Genomic DNA, 16,866 nt, shown 5'->3' with positions numbered 1-16,866 from the left:
GGATCCTTCGGGGGGCCCTCCCTTTGCAGCCTGGCAGCGGCATAGGAGCACATGAGAAACGGGCTCACCCCCTTGACCCAGAGTCCATGGCACCAGGCTAGGGAGTCACTGTCAGTGCCCTGGTGGCGAGGGCAGTGTACCATTGGCAATGCCAGGGAGTGGGGAATTGAAGGGGGGGTGGCTAAGGGGAGGACTGAGGAGGGGTTGTTGAAGGCGGTAGGTGAAGGGGGGGTGATGTACCATCAATGACGACAGACGAGAGTCGGAAGAGTAAACTCTGGCTTTAATCAGCTAAAAGACACCTGCTGGCAGCTGGTCCCAGAATGAGGGCAGGGCTGGAGGTTAGCCACCTTTATACTTGTGCCCGAGGGGCGGAGCCAGCAGGGACAAACCCAGACATGTAACAAACAGTAAGTCCCATAAGTTAGAACAGTATGGACAATATAATACAGTGGTTCACCACATTCACCCCGTGTTAAAAAAGAGTCCGGCGGCGGTGAAGTGGACGGGTTGAGTTAGAGATCGAGTCTGTCGGGGGCTCTGACCTTCTGCTGTGATCGCCTCAGTCCCGGCTGTGGTGAGGGCACTGGTGTCGGATGAAGTGTTGAGGCCTGCGTATCCAGGAGCCTGTCGTCTTCCGGATAAGTAGCAACAGAGGGAGACGGTGCAGAGTCGTGAGTAGCAATGGAGGGAGATGGTGTAGAGTCGGGGGTAGTGGTGATGGTCGCTGGGTAACCTGCGGGTGCCAAGTCCTGAAGGGAGACTGTGTCCTGCTGCCCGTCATGGTGAGCCACGTAGGCATATTGTGGATTGGCATGGAGGAGAAGGACCCGTTCGACCAGGGAATCCGACTTGTGACTCCTCGCAGGCTTCCGGAGGAGGACAGGCCCTGGAACCGTCAGCCAGGACGGGAGCGAGACCCTTGAGGTGGACTTCCTGAGAAAGACAAACATCCTCTCATGAGGGGTCACATTGGTGGCGGTACACAGGAGCGACCGGATGGAGTGGAACGCATCGGAGCGGACCTCCTGCCAGCGGGAGACTGGGAGACTTCTAGACCGTAGGGCCAGCAGGACGGCCTTCCAGACCGTCGCGTTCTCCCTCTCCACCTGGCCGTTTCCCCGGGGGTTATAGCTGGTCGTCCTGCTCGAGGCGATGCCCTTGCTGAGCAGGAACTGACGCAGCTCATCACTCATGAAGGAGGAACCCCGATCGCTATGGATGGGAAGTGGGGAAACCGAACAAGGTGAAGAGGCCGTGCAGGGCCTTGATGAAATGGAAAAAAACAGGTGACCCCCGGGTGACAGAGGTCATTGTGGAGGGCCCGGAGTCGGTCTACGTGTGCGCTGGCACATGTACCGTGGGATCGGGCATCTGGGGGCTCATTGAGCTTCCCAGGTCGATACAAGAAATGAAATGAAAATCGCTTATTGTCACAAGTAGGCTTCAAATGAAGTTACTGTGAAAAGCCCCTGTCATAATTATAGGTGGAGAGTTCGATCCTGCACCTTAGGTTCTTGTCATTCTTGATCTTGCCCCGCTGCGTATTGTTAAACATGAAGGCAACCGACCATTGGTCAGTGAGGAGAGTGAATCGCCTGCCGGCCAGGGAATGCCTCCAATGTCACACAGCTTCCACAATGGCCTGGACTTCCTTTTCGACGGAGGAGTGTCGAATTTCGGAGGCACGGAGGGTACGGGAGAAGAAAGCCACGGGCCTGCCTGCCTGGTTGAGGGAAGCGGCCAGAGCAAAGTCCGACGCATCGCTCTCCACTTGTAATGGGATGGACACGTCCACAGCGTGCATCGTGGCTTTGGCAATATCTGTTTTGATGCGGTTGAAGGCCAGTCGGGCCTCAGCCGTCAGGGGAAAAACGGTGGATTTAATGAGTGGGCGGGCATTGTCCGCATAATTGGGGACCCACTGGGCATAATAGGAAAAGAACCCCAGGCATCTCTTCAGGGCCTTGGGGCAGTGGGGGAGTGGAAGTTCCAGGAGGCGCATGCGGTCGGGATCGGGCCCTGGGACTCCGTTTTCCACAACGTAGCCAAGGATGTCTAGGCGGGTTGTGCGGAAAACGCATTTCTCCTTGTTGTATGTTAGGTTGAGGAGCTTGGCGGTGTGGAGGAAATGTTGGAGGTTAGTGTCATGGTCCTGCTGGTCATGGCCCAGATGGTGACATTGTCCAGATACGCGAACGTGGCCCGCAGCCCATACTGGCCAACCATTCGGTCCATCTCCCGTTGGAAGACCGAGACTCCATTGGTGACACCGAAGGGGACCCTGAAGAAGTGGTAGAGGCGGCCATCTGCCTCAAAGGCAGTGTATTGGTGGTCCTCTGGGCGGATAGGGAGCTGGTCGTACGCAGACTTCAAGTCATTAGTGGAGAAGACTCGGTACTGCGCAATCTGATTGATCATGTCAGATATGCGGGGCAGGGGGTACGCATCGAGCTGCGTGTACCGGTTGATGATCTGACTGTAGTCGATGACCATCCGGTGCTTCTCCCCAGTCTTGACGACCACCACTTGGGCTCTCCAGGGGCTAGTACTCGCCTCTATGATCCTTTCCCGCAGGAGTCGCTGGACCTCCGACCTGATAAAGGCCCTGTCCCGAGCACTGTATTGTCTGCTCCTAGTGGCGACGGGCTTACAGTCTGGGGTGAGGTTAGCAAAGAGCGGGGGTGGGGCGACCTTAAGTGTCGAGAAGCTACAGACGGTGAGAGGGGGCAGGGGTCCATCGAACTCCAAGGTAAGACTTTTGAGGTGGCATTGGAAATCTAGACCTAGTAGTAGGGCAGCGCAGAGTTGGGCGAGGACGTAGAGCTTGAAATTTTTGTACTCGACGCACCGTAATGTAAGGGTTACGACACAGTACCCACGGACTTCCACGGAATGTGATTCGGAAGCCAGGGAGATTTTCTGGGTCGCGGGTAAAATTGGGAGGGAGCAGCGCCGTACCGTATCTGGGTGAATGAAACTCTCCGTGCTCCCGGAGTTGAAGAGGCAGGTCATCTCGTGGCCGTTGATCCGGACGGCCGTCGTGGATTTAGTGAGGTGATGAGATCGAGATTGGTGGAGGGTGATGGAGGCGAGCTTCGGAAGGTAGGTGGGCTGATCGAGGGTAGCGGAGGCCAGCTTACGATCTGGTGAGCAGGGATTCCGGGAGGCGGTGGGGTGATTCCAAGATGGCGGCCCCTACGGGTCGCACGTGGCGGGTGGCGTTGAAGGTGGCGGCCCCCACGGGTCGCACGTGGCGGATGGCGTCGAAGATAGCGGCCAAGATGGCGGCCCGCATGGGTCGCATGTGGCGGACGACGTGGAAGATGGGGGCGGTCCCCGTGGGCTACACACAGCCCTGCTGGGTTTAGAAATAGGTTGAGCCTGGCAGACTTTAGAGAAGTGGCCCTTCTTTCCGCACCCGTTGCAGATCGCGCTCCTCGCTGGGCAGCGTTGTCTGGGGTGCTTACCCTGGCCACAGAAGTAACATTTCAGGCCTCTGGAGTTGGTAGGTCGCTATGTGGCACAGGCTTGTGGCGCCCCTGGGTCGGGTGATGGCGGCGCCCACGACGTCCACGAGCGTGCCGCGTGGTTGGAGGTGTAGGCATCCATGTTATGGAAGGCCACTTCCAACGAGTCCGAGAGTTGTACTGTGTCTTGGAGGTTGAGTGTACCCCCTTCTAGTAGGCGCTGGCGGGTGTAATTAGATTTTATGCCTGCGACATAGGCGTCCCGGATCAGCAATTCGGTGTGCTTGACAGCCGATACCGTCTTACAACTGCAGGTCCGGCCGAGTACCCGCAAGGCCCGCAGAAATTCAGCTTGCGAATCTCCGGGGTGCTGTCGCCTCGTGGCAAGGAGATGCCTAGCGTACACCTCGTTGACTTCCTTGACATACTGCCCCTTCAACAGCGTTATCGCATCCTCGAACGAGGTAGCGACCCTGATAAGAAGGAAATCTTGCGGGCTCACCCGGGAGTTGAGGACTCGCAGCTTGTGGGTCTCAGCGACGGCGGCGGTGGAGGAATCAACGTAAGATTCGAAGCAGCTTAGCCAGTGTTCAAACGTGGCAGTGGCGTCGGCTGCTTGGGGGTCCAGCTCCAGGCGATCAGGCTTGAGCGTTGGATCCATCTAAAATTTGAGCTGATTAAATTGATGTACCATCAATGACGACAGACGAGAGTCGGAAGAGTAAACTGTGGCTTTAATCAGCTAAAAGACACCTGCTGGCAGCCGGTCCCAGAATGAGGGCAGGGCTGGAGGTTAGCCACCTTTATACTGGAGCCCGAGGGGCGGAGCCAGCAGGGACAAACCCAGACATATAACAAACAGTAAGTACAATATAATACAATAGTTCACCACGCTGAAGGCGGTAGCTGAAGGGAGGGTGGCTGGGGGAACTGGTGGGCTCTGGTCACCCTCATGCATGCGTGGTGTGGGTGAGGGGGAAATGACCCGTTATTCCCGTTGTGCTGGGGGAGGATGCCCCTCTTTGATGAGGGGTTGGGGTGCTCCCCTTGTCATCCGGGGGGGGGGGGGGGAGTCATTTGCATTGCGGAGGGGAAGGTGGCCTGCCCCTGGATCCTGGGATTGGGGTGCCTGCTTAAAATGGCGGCCGACCCCAGTAACGGCAGGGAAACCGGCGTGTTCGCCGCTATGCATATTTTTGCATCATCAAACTATGGTAATCACAGCCTGGCGACGCTCCAAGCACCAACGGGACACTGTTCTGATTCTCTGCTGGCGGGAGCAGTTAGACTCCGAAACAGAGAATCCCCGCCTGTGTCTGCATTGCTGTGATGAACTCATTCCTCCATGGTTCGATAATTGTCTCTCCATCTGAGATATGCTAACTCTAGATACGTTTAGAATGGACCCTGATCTCCAACCAAACCAGAGGACAGATATTCCATTTTTTTGAAAGCACAGATTGAACATCCTGGACCCATAAGTTTCTATTTGCAGCTTGGCCCCATTTCATATCCTTCCTCGGCCCATAGTGAACAGAGCCTTCGGCAATTGCACATCTTCAAAATGTTTCAGATACCTCTCCAGAAATACACCTCCTCCAAGCAGGACCGTGTGACAGTAACCAGCCAGTGGGCGGAATTCTCTGGCCCGTGTGATTCACATTTCCCACCGGGAGCGCACCCCTGCCAACGGGTTTTGTGGCTGCCTGGGGCGGCTTCAGTGGGAAATCCCGTTGACAAGCGAGGGGGGGGTAGAATGACGCCACCAGCGAAGGGCGCGTGACCGCGGAACACGGGTCTGGGGAACTGGAGAATCCCGTCCATTGTCTTTATATAATCCCTCGTCACACCCATGTAAACACAGGAGTGGGTAGGTTTCTGCAGAGGGGTCAGTCTGACATGAGGCCCCACAATTCCCCCAGAAATATTGTGAGCAATACAGAAATTGTTTATAAGAGCTAAGGGGAGTTTAGGAACATAGGAACAGGAGTAGACCATTCGCCCGTTGAGCCGACTCTGCCATTAAATACGATCATTGCTGATTGGACGCTTCAATGCCTTTCACACCCACTGTCCCCATAACCCTTTATGTTATTCTTCATCAGAAATCCGTCAAACTCTGCATTAAACATACACAATGACTGAGCTTCCACAGCCCGCGGGAATAGAGAATTCCAAAGATTCACCATCCTCTGCGTGAAGAGGTTTCTTCTCATCTCGGTCCGAAGTGGCTTTCCCCTTATTTTGAAATTGTGCCCCCTAGTTGTAGACTCCCCATCCAGCAGAAACATCTGACCTGCATTGACCCTGTCTATTCCATTAAGTATGTTGCAGGTTTCAATGAGATCACCTCTCATTCGCCGGAACTCTGGAGAATGCAGGTCCAGTTTGCCCAGTCTATCTTTGTAAGACAGTCCCACCATCCCTGGGACAAGTCTAGTGAACCTTTGCACTCCCTCTATGGCAACACTATCCTTTCTGAGGTAAGGGGACCAAACCTTAACCAAGCTCCTATACAATTGAAGCAAGGCCTCACTACGCCTGTACTCAAATCCTCTTGTGATAAAGGCTAACATTCCATTAACCTTCCTAATAGCTGTAGATTCTTCTTTGCTAAGGGGGAAATTCTGGAATCGGAATGATCTTATACTTCCTGGATATTTCATTATTAAGAATGAGGCGCAGGATTAAACAATTAACCCCGTGCAGCCCACTCCGCCATTCAATATGATCATGGCTAATCTCATCTCGGCCTCAGCCCCACCTTCCTGCCCGCTCCCCATAACCCTTCACCCTGCTACTAATTAAAACCTATTTATCTCCTCCTTAAATGTGTTTAGTGTTCCCGCACTCTTGGGGTGGGGAATTCCGCTGATTCACGACCCTTTGAGTGAAGTAATTTCTGTTTTAAATCTGCCGCCCCGAGCCTAAAGCTACGGCCTCTCGTTCTAGAATATCCAACAAGGTGAAACATCTGCTCCAAGTCTACCCTGTCAATCCCCTTCAGCACCTTACATCCCTCAGTTAGAAATCCTCCCATTCTTCTAAACTCGAGCAGGCATAGGCCTAAACCACTCAATCGTTCTTCATAGGTCAAGACCCTCATCCCTGGAATCAATCTAGGGGGCAACATGGTGGCACAGTAATTAGCACTGCTGCCTCACAGCGCCAGAGACCCAGGTTTGATTCCAGCCTCGGGTCACCGTCTGCGTGGGTTTCCTCCGGTTTCCTCTCACAGTCCAAAGATGTGCAGGTTAGTACGGGAATAGAGTGGGGGAGTAGACCGAGGTAGGGTGTTCTTTCTGAGGGTCGGTGCAGACGCGATGGGCCGAATGGCCTCCTTCACTGTTAGGATTCCATGATTCTATGATTCTCAGAATGGCCCCTAATGCATTTACATCCTTCTTCAAGTCAGGGGACAAAATCTGTACCCAGTACTCCAGGTGTACTTCCTGCCTGTAACATCGATGAAACTGGGCAAACTGCGACTCTTTCTGACATCCTGCTTGCTAAAGAATCAGAAATGTGTGCTGACAGTAGTTTGAAGTCTATTTTCTCATCTTGTTCCTATTTGGCTGCTCAGGTAACCTCCTTTTTGTCGCTTATTTTCACTTGTAAAATGGAACACCTGCTCAAATGTCCAGACACAGATATTCTTACAGCCCCTGGAAAATAAACACTGCAGTACGCTCAATTAACTTGTCTTACACACCCAAAACAAAGCGTCAGCCCTTCCCTTTTTTCTATGGTAAATTTTATTTTAATCTCTCGGAGAGGTTTAAATGTCAACGCTCAGCGGCTCCAGCTCAGCTTGCTGTCTGTCTGCTGGGTATAAAGGCTCAAAAGAAAGATGTTTCAATCACCCAGTTTTCAGCAGCTGTAAACTAGAAACGTCAACCAGCTCTTGACATCTAATTTCTCAAGATGTGTGAAAGATATTTTGGCAAACCTCATGGATTCTGTGTGGCCAAAAGATTCTACTTGAAGAAGGCTTTTGTAAAAAATTGAAGCCTTCTTTCCCGCTGTGTGTCAGGACAGTGGCTGGTGTGTACTCGCCCACGGGCTGGTGAAGTACACCCCCGCCTGAACAGGCACGTGGGCAGAATATCACCAACTGATACAAAGGATGTGTATGTTTTTTTCAAAAAATATATTTTGGGTACAACTTCTGGATTTGTTCTCTAAGTGTTGTCTCAGGTGGGATAGCAGTGGGCAGTCCACCTTGCTGCCTTTTCCTGCTGTAGTTTTAAACACTTTGAAAAATATAGAAGGGACGGGTCTAACTCCGTCATGCTGGCGTGTTCAGGAGCACCCTGATTTCAAAAAATAAATGTGACACCCCATGGACTCTCCCTCTGACAAGCACTGCCTGGGTGGGGGAAGTGCCGGGGGCAGTGCCCAGGCAATGCCAGGGTGCTGGCTGGGCATGACCCTCTTCCCCTGGGGGCTACGCTCACCTGTGTACCTCTGGCGGGTCCTGTTCACCAGGTGCACGATGCGAATGGATAATCTAACGCGGGGAGGGCAATCGACTTAGTCAATTGGATGTAGATTGAGTCAGCATCCATGTTATGTAATTGGTGGCCGGGGGGGGGGGGGGGGGGGGGGGGCAGGCAGACAATCGAACGGGAAAGTCCCTCCAGGGTTAAAGCTGCTTTGGGTCTCCCTCTTTGTTCCCCCCCCCCTCCCCCTCCCGCCCCGACGTTCTTGCCCCCCAAAGGTGAGGCTGGAAAATCTCCCTCCTTTATATATAAAATCTGTAAAAGTCCAAAACATAACAGTCCCAAATTTGGCATTACAAAAAGTGCAAAACAGATAGGTTCTTTTTCTCAATAAACTGGACGAGCTTCCTCTCTACACTTGCAGGTTATCATAGAATGGTTCCCACACACAGAAAAGGGCCATTTGCCCCTGTTTGTCCATGCTGGCTCTCTGCCAGAACTCCGCTGTCTTTTCCCCGAAACTCTGGAAATGTTTCCTTCACATCTAATTCCTTTTGGAATACCCCGACTGAATTCCTACAACGGACAAATGTCGAACGTTCTCTGGTGTATACAGCCCAAGGGTTTTTACAGTTTCCAGTCCCTCAATGTGTCAAAGTGGGCAGACCATTGCAACATCCACCCTGCGGCAATGGGAATGGCTGCCTCTCCCTCTCCTTCCTGCCTATCAACGGGGGGGTGGTACCTGTGCCGTATCACGGGTAGTAAGATGGCACTGAGCCTGCAAACCATTTGCAAACATAACCCTGTGTTCCTGATAACATTTAAGTTTGTTTGCAACAAACCGACTCCTGCTTCAAGTTATGGCCCCCCCCCCCCCCCCCCAAGCTTTAGTGTGTCCCTCCCTCAGTACATAGTCCTGGACTTTCAGATGTGCCAGTCCACAACACTTGTTTGTTGGCAGCTGTTTGCACTGGAAGACAAGTAATTTTTGGTTAAATTAAGCTGATGTTTATCTTCAGATATGTGTGCCCCCGGGAACTGCCCATAAAGCATTGGGTCCTGCGTTACGGAACTGCTCGGGACGAACCTTGGGAAAAACCACGGCAACTCTTTCTAAACCTTCTTTCCAAAGGTACATTCCAGAAGGGGGTGGGTGGCAGCTCCTCCCCGCCCAGCAGCTCCTCCCCGCACAGCAGCCCCTCCCCGCCCAGCAGCCCCTCCCCGCCCAGCAGCCCCTCCCCGCCCAGCAGGCCCTCCCCGCCCAGCAGCTCCTCCCCGCCCAGCAGGCCCTTCCCGCCCAGCAGCTCCTCCCCGCCCAGCAGCCCCTCCCCGCCCAGCAGCTCCTCCCCGCCCAGCAGCCCCTCCCCGCCCAGCAGCTCCTCCCCGCCCAGCAGGCCCTTCCCGCCCAGCAGCTCCTCCCCGCCCAGCAGCTCCTCCCCGCCCAGCAGCTCCTCCCCGCCCAGCAGCTCCTCACCGCCCAGCAGTTCCTCCCCGCCCAGCAGCTCCTCCCCGCCCAGCAGCCCCTCCCCGCACAGCAGCCCCTCCCCGCACAGCAGCCCCTCCCCCACAGCAGCTCCTCCCCGCCCAGCAGCTCCTCCCCGCCCAGCAGCCCCTCCCCGCCCAGCAGCTCCTCCCCGCCCAGCAGCCCCTCCCCGCCCAGCAGCTCCTCCCCGCCCAGCAGCTCCTCCCCGCCCAGCAGCCCCTCCCCGCCCAGCAGCTCCTCCCCGCCCAGCAGCTCCTCCCCGCCCAGCAGCCCCTCCCCGCCCAGCAGCCCCTCCCCGCCCAGCAGCTCCTCCCCGCCCAGCAGCTCCTCCCCGCACAGCAGCCCCTCCCCGCCCAGCAGCTCCTCCCCGCCCAGCAGCCCCTCCCCGCCCAGCAGGCCCTTCCCGCACAGCAGCTCCTCCCCGCCCAGCAGCCACCACAAAGTGGTGGTGAGACTCGGTGTGTACAGGAAGGATCTGACAGGAAGTGTCCTTCTCACCATGGGCCGGCTGCGGCTTGATGCTCATGGGAAAGTGCTGACTATGAGACACAAAATCTAAATCTGATTATATTGCAGTTGCCATTTAAAATAAAAGTTCACCCCATAGTGCTTTATAATAACTGCCCATTTCACTAACAGTTAAGTTTTCAATATCCGTACACAATATGTGTTTCTGTTAAATGTCATATGGTCACATTAGACCCAGTGTCTAAAAAGCTAAATGTCAATTCTTATTAGTCTCTGAAATGAAATAGAAAACGCTGGCAAATACTTAACAGGTGAGGCAGCGCCTATGGAGAGACAAATGCAGTTATTGGGCAGGATGCCTCACAGCGCCAGGGTCCCAGGTTCGATTCCCTGCTGGGTCACTGTCTGTGCGGAGTCTGCATGTTCTCCCCGTGTCTGCGTGGGTTTCCTCCGGGTGCTCCGGTTTCCTTGTCAATGGGATTCTGATTGGAGCCACCCCACACCGCCGGGATACCTGTGTGTGGGGGAGGCGGGGTTTGGGGGGGGGGCGGGGGCGTGGATGTGCTGCCAGCGGGAAAGAGAATCCCAAAGACAAGCGAGTCCCAGCCATTGTCCCAGATTGATAATCTTGGATGTCCCTTGAATTGGCTTGGGAAGGAGGTGGGGGGGGGGGGGGTTAAATGCTACTGTGGAATTTTCTGCAGCTTCCATAATCTGAGCTACACTGTGAAGGCCTTCCCCTGGGACCCCCACCATCCAATCGGATCGTCTCCGACAGATATGGCTCTTTCAATTGTCGGCTGATCGACTCTGCAGCAAAGTGGTTCTGAGCATTAAGCAGGGCATCCTGTGTGAGGTCAGAATGAATTTAACTGTGGTCAAGAGACTGGGTTCATTTGAGGAAGAAAGGGATAGAAGAAAAGAATAGAAGAAAGGAATAGAAGGATATGCTGATGGGGTTAGGGAGGAGGTTCACGAAGTTACACGAAGACTGACGTGAACCAGTTTGGGTCAAATGACTTGTCCCATCATTGTTCATACAAACTTATACTGAATTTCAGAGTGTGTCATACAGATGAGTTGCTTTCATGTATAGCTTGCAACAAACTAATGAAGAGGGTAATAGCTCCCAAAACATTAATAAATTGTTATGCATATGTATCTGGTGGAATACCTGCAGATGACTGTGTTTTTTGTGCTTTAGCCGTTAAATACACAGTTTTATAGTTTCACAGCACAGAAATGGGCCCTTCGGCCCACCGTGTCTAATCCTATTTTCCAGTTCCTAGCCCGGAGCCTTGTGCGCTATGTTAGGTTTCTGTTGATGACTTTTTCCTCTTTATACTAAGAGAGTTGCCCTCCCATTTGACACGTGAAGTATCACCAGTGCAGGGGGCAGGTGGTGGTAATGTCACTGGGCCAGTAACCCAGAGGCCCATACTCTGGGGGCATGTCAGCTGGCGGAAATTAAAACCAACTAATAAAACCTGAAATTGAAAGTTAGTTGCTGCAAAAAACCCACCTGGCTCACTAGCACCCTTTGAGATGTATGTTGTCTCGAAATCAAAGCAGTTTTGAAGAAAAAAAATGTCCTTCAAGGGAGGAAATCTGCCAGCCTCCCCCAGCCTGGCCTACATGTGATTGACTCTTAACTGCCCTCTGAAATGTTCCGTTCAAGGGCAATTATGGATGGGCGAGAAATGCTGTCTGTACCAAAGACACCTACATTCTGTGAAAGAATAATAAAAAACTAACAAAATGGGAACAGCATCTCTCATTTACTTGACAGTTTTATTCTCCATTGGAAATGTGCAGCCCCCACAGGAACATATTGTACTAAGGATCATTTTTCATTATATTTTATTCATGTTATTGCTGTATTACATCATGTATGATGTTAGCATTCTATATTAATATTTTATCACCGGGCTTTAAATCATAATGGAATGTCGCTGGGGATTAAGGACAAGATTCTTGTGAAGCTATTTCATAATATCACAGTTCACATTAGCAGTGTTTATCTCCACTGGCTCGGTCGGGAGTGTTAATAGTCCTAGGTCACTGTGTTGTGTGGTATTCATTACAGACCTTTTACTAATGAGCTTTATCTGTAAATGAAAAGACAAGCTCCTCTCTGCATGTGGGTGGAGACTGTGATTAATGCTTTTCACACATTTTTTTTGTATTCACTGTGAACATTATGTTCTCTTAAATGTTTTGCAGACCAGACACAGATGAATAATGCAGGCACGACCTACCCTCTTATCCCTCAGATGGCCCAACCTCATTCCTATCCCACCCTGGCCCAAGGTTCGCATTCGTTTGAACAGCAGGTCTCGGGCAAGGAGCTGAATAAATATGCCTCGCTAAAGTTAGTGGGTGAGTAAAGAAGAGCAATGGGAAATAACTTATGAACTGATGCATCTGACGTGTCAACTTCAATTTTCCATATGTCAGGTCAACCTCCACCTCGGTTAATGAGCCTTCCATCAACATCGCCAATCTGTCGTCAGCAGGATAATCCTCTCTTACTGGGTGTAAGTGTTAGTGTTGGCAGTGGGCTCGCAGATGGTTCACGAGCTCTATCTTTGCCTTGCCCTCTGTCCCACAGACAGGACATCGGTTTGCTGGATGGTGGAGGAGATGGTGATTGTTGGCTCGAGCAGCTACCCTCTCTTCCTGACTCTTGCCGGTTGTCCCTCAGCAGCTGCTCTTGTTTGATTGAAAGGCCTTGACACAATTTTTCATGAAGGACCACCAGTTTGGGCTTTTTCAAATGATCTGCTAAAATCTCAGCTGCAGGAGCCCCTCCTCATGAGCAATTCAAGACCCCATTTTCCTAATATTCTTCAGCACTCTTGACTGTGATCAGCTCACTGCAAATTACTCACTGGCAGCAGGGCCCATGGGCAGGTCCGAGTTTACTGGGAAAGTTGATGCAGCTGCAACTGGAATGGTCCCTCTAGACCTCCTCCCGACCTCATAGTCTAAAAACTGGACCAATTATAATCGTGAAACTAGCATGCATAAACAAAAAGTCAAATTTGCAAATGATCTTGGTGGTTCAATGTTTACGTGGGCTGTTGTTACAACCGAGGAATATTCACACAGATTCATCAACTTATTGCCAAGTCCTCTGCTACATTTAAGGATCTTTGGTAAAAACAGAATTCCTTTTGTGGTGTTTACAAATTATCTGTGAAATAACCCGTCACACGTGCTAATGCAGCATTTGTCAGTTTAGCCCGAGTCATGTTATTTCCCCACCTTTCTGGGCCAGGAGATATTATGGTAGATAAGAAATGTTGCCAACCTTGCCTCAGTGATAGCCCTCCCATCTCTGAGTCAGAATGCTCACTTCCAAGACAGGGGCTGGTATTTTTACCCCCCATTGGGGGCAAGCCTGGGGCCCGGTGGGAACAGAAATATGTGCCACCAGCTACCCTCCCTGCCAGTTTGCCTGCACCATCCCATCCCAGTAGGGCTACCTCCCCACAAGCAACAGGCAGCCAATTAAAGGTCCTTTAAAGGCCTGTTAAGGCCCATTGTCAGAGGCATTGGTAACTAGGTCTGGGGGTGGCCTCTGGCAATTGGCCAGTTCGCTATTGTATAAAGGGTTAATGATGAACATGTGAATGTATAGCCTACATCATCACTGATGTAAGATCACATGATAACCATCATTACAGAGCATGGAGAAAGAGTTCCATGTAGCGCATCGAGTGTAGACTACCTTGTAAATGGTTAGCATAATATTAAATAAAATATAGAGTTTGCTAATAGTATTGCTCCTAGCCTTAGCAACACGTCCAGGATAACGACTAACACCAGACCAAAACTAATAATAACCAAGTGGTTATTAATTACTAACCCTCCTCAGTTGCCTGGTTTAAGCTGCAGCTGAAGGACATTCTCTCGAGGAGCTTCCCCCTTCACAATGGGGACCTGGCTGCTGAGTCTTATTCTTATTTAAAATTTTAAAAAGCTGGAGAAAATGTGCCTCCTTCACGAACCCGCTCAATTAGATGGTGAGCCCGGCCTCGGGCCACTGCTGGGTGATTATTTCCCACAAAGTGTGTGTTTCTGACCCCATTTGACTATGATGGTGGGCCCCGACCAAGGGGACAAAATCCTGCACATAATCTAAGTCTACACTCTGGCGCAGCGCTGTGGAGTGCTGTCTTTCAGATCAGTCGCACAAATGTGGACCCTTCACATGACCTGGTTTCGAGGAAAAACATGGGGCTTCTCATGGTGTCCTGGCCAATATTTAACCTTTGACCAACACCAGTGAGAGGCAGGTTGTCTGCTCGCTTGTGGCGTCTCGCTGTGCACAAATTGAAAATAGCCCGGTTTGTATATATGACAACAGTGAACGTACACCCAAAGTACTTTGTTAACTATAAAGCACTTTGGGACACCGTGACCTTGTGAAAAGTGTAACATGAATGCAAGTTCTTTCCCATGTATGTTTGCTTTAAGGGCCTGGATTCTCCATTCTGGAGACTAAATGCTTCTGCGTAGTAGAATCGCACCTGGTCTCCGCTGGCACTAGGTGCCCAGAAGCGATACCCTCGCGTTCTCCATGCAACGTTTTGCATGGAGGCCAGCTCACGGGATTCTGGCGGAATCCTGGTATCGGGCCAACATTTTGAGCGGGAGGCCTGAGGTCCGATGGCTGGACCCCTCACCCCCACAATGCAAATTCTGCACCCTCCCTCCACCAACAAGTAGGCCTATCCCCCCCCCCCCCCCCCCCACCACCACCACCACCACCATGGGAATAACAGGTCACCCCTCCTACAGCACGCATGTATGAGGGTGACCGAACACATCCTACTGACCCCCCCCCATCAGACAACCCATCAGACCTCCAACAGAGACCCCCATCAAATCCCCCCATCAGACCCCCAAGAGAGATCCCATCAGCTCCCCTCCCCCATCAGAGATCCCAGCCTGAAGGCTGAAGAGCTCTCCTGGCAGGAGAGTGAAAAATCTGCATTTTCACGTCTCCTTTCCTAATATCTGCTCCCTCAGACAAAAGTGTTTGAAGCTGCAGCTGTGTCACGAGTCAGAGGCTTCCTTAAAAGGCCACTACACGTCAAAGAGCTTCAAACCCTTTGACAGCCTTTGAAAGACAAACATTCCATTCACTTTCACACAGCAATACATTGCATTAGCCAGAGATTGACAGCTTATTACTCCAGAGACAACTGCTTATAGAACATAGAACATTACAGTGCAGTACAGGCCCTTCGGCCCTCGATGTTGCGCCGACCTGTGAAACCACTCTAAAGCCCATCTACACTATTCCCTTATCGTCCATATGTCTATCCAATGACCATTTGAATGCCCTTAGTGTTGGTGAGTCCACTACTGTTGCAGGCAGGGCATTCCACGCCCTTACTACTCTCTGAGTAAAGAACCTACCTCTGACATCTGTCTTATATCTATCTCCCCTCAATTTAAAGCTATGTCCCCTCGTGCTAGACATCACCATCCGAGGAAAAAGGCTCTCACTGTCCACCCTATCCAATCCTCTGATCATCTTGTATGCCTCAATTAAGTCACCTCTTAACCGTCTTCTCTCTAACAAAAACCGTCTCAAGTCCCTCAGCCTTTCCTCATAAGATCTTCCCTCCATACCAGGCAACATTCTGCTAAATCTCCTCTGCACCCTTTCCAATGCTTCCACATCCTTCCTATAATGCACCGACCAGAATTGCACGCAATACTCCAAATGCGGCCGCACCAGAGTTTTGTACAGCTGCAACATGACCTCATGGCTCCGAAACTCAATCCCTCTACCAATAAAAGCTAACACACCGTACGCCTTCTTAACAACCCTCTCAACCTGGGTGGCAACTTTTAGGGATCTATGTACATGGGCACCGAGATCTCGCTGCTCATCCACACTGCCAAGAATCTTACCATTAGCCCAGTACTCTGTCTTCCTGTTATTCCTTCCAAAATGAATCACCTCACACTTTTCTGCATTAAACTCCATTTGCCACCTCTCAGCCCAGTGCTGCAGCTTATCTATGTCCCTCTGTAACTTGTAACATTCTTCCGCACTGTCCACAACTCCACCGACTTTAGTGTCATCTGCAAATTTACTCACCCATCCTTCTACGCCCTCCTCCAGGTCATTTATAAAACTGACAAACAGCAGTGGCCCCAAAACAGATCCTTGTGGTACACCACTAGTAACTGGACTCCAGTCTGAACATTTCCCATCAACCACCACCCTTTGTCTTCTTCCAGCTAGCCAATTTCTGATCCAAACTGCTAAATCACCCTGAATCCCATGCCTCCGTATTTTCTGCAGTAGCCTACTGTGGGGAACCTTACCTTGCTTGGTGGATTGTTTATTGATCTTTCCCTTCACACTTGAATGCATATTCATTACTTTACTTTGATGTTAACCGTCCACCATCTGATCAACAGAGGTAGCAGAGGTTCGGAAAGGGTAAGTTAAAATGCTTTATCAATGTGGCCTGCACTGCTGCTCAGCATTCAGCCAGGGGTCTCTGATGGGGGGGGGGCTGAAAGGGGGGTCTCTGATGGGGGGGACCTTATACGGGGGGGTCTCTGTTGTGGATCTGATGGGGAGGATCTGTGTTGGGGGTATGATGGGGTAGCCGGGGGGGGGGGGGGCAGGAGGGGGGCATTTCAATGGACTTTGAGGGGCACCTCCATTACGCACTGACCCCCTTTACCCACCGCAGGGTCCACCACGTCACGGCCATGCTTGAAATTACCAGCACCAATTCATGCCTGCATGACTCCCGGCTGAGACGACTGGAGCATCACAGGGGGGGGGCTGGAGAATTGGGCTTCCATCCCATTAATCGGATGCAAATAAGTGCAAGTGACCCATTTGCATCTTCCCGCTGGCGCAGGGCATGTAGCTCGCTGCCGCCACCACCAGGCGACCGACGTATCGGAACCGGTTCGGTGCCCATTTTCCGGCTGACGTTTGATCCTACGCCGGATTGGG

The 16,866-nt window shown here is 51.8% G+C and overlaps 1 protein-coding gene across 1 annotated transcript in view; it reads left to right on the top strand.

Annotated features, from left to right (window-relative positions):
* Positions 1–16,866, top strand: part of shisa9a (shisa family member 9a) — a 339,858-nt gene that overhangs the window by 274,650 nt on the left and 48,342 nt on the right. The window contains exon 3 of the mRNA XM_072481802.1: positions 12,090–12,245. Within this exon, the coding sequence (XP_072337903.1) occupies positions 12,090–12,245 (156 nt within the window). The remainder of the gene's footprint in view (positions 1–12,089; positions 12,246–16,866) is intronic.

This window comes from Scyliorhinus torazame, chromosome 17 (assembly GCF_047496885.1).
Source record: "Scyliorhinus torazame isolate Kashiwa2021f chromosome 17, sScyTor2.1, whole genome shotgun sequence".
Taxonomy (NCBI): domain Eukaryota; kingdom Metazoa; phylum Chordata; class Chondrichthyes; order Carcharhiniformes; family Scyliorhinidae; genus Scyliorhinus; species Scyliorhinus torazame.
This window is presented reverse-complemented; position numbering and strand designations above follow the sequence as displayed.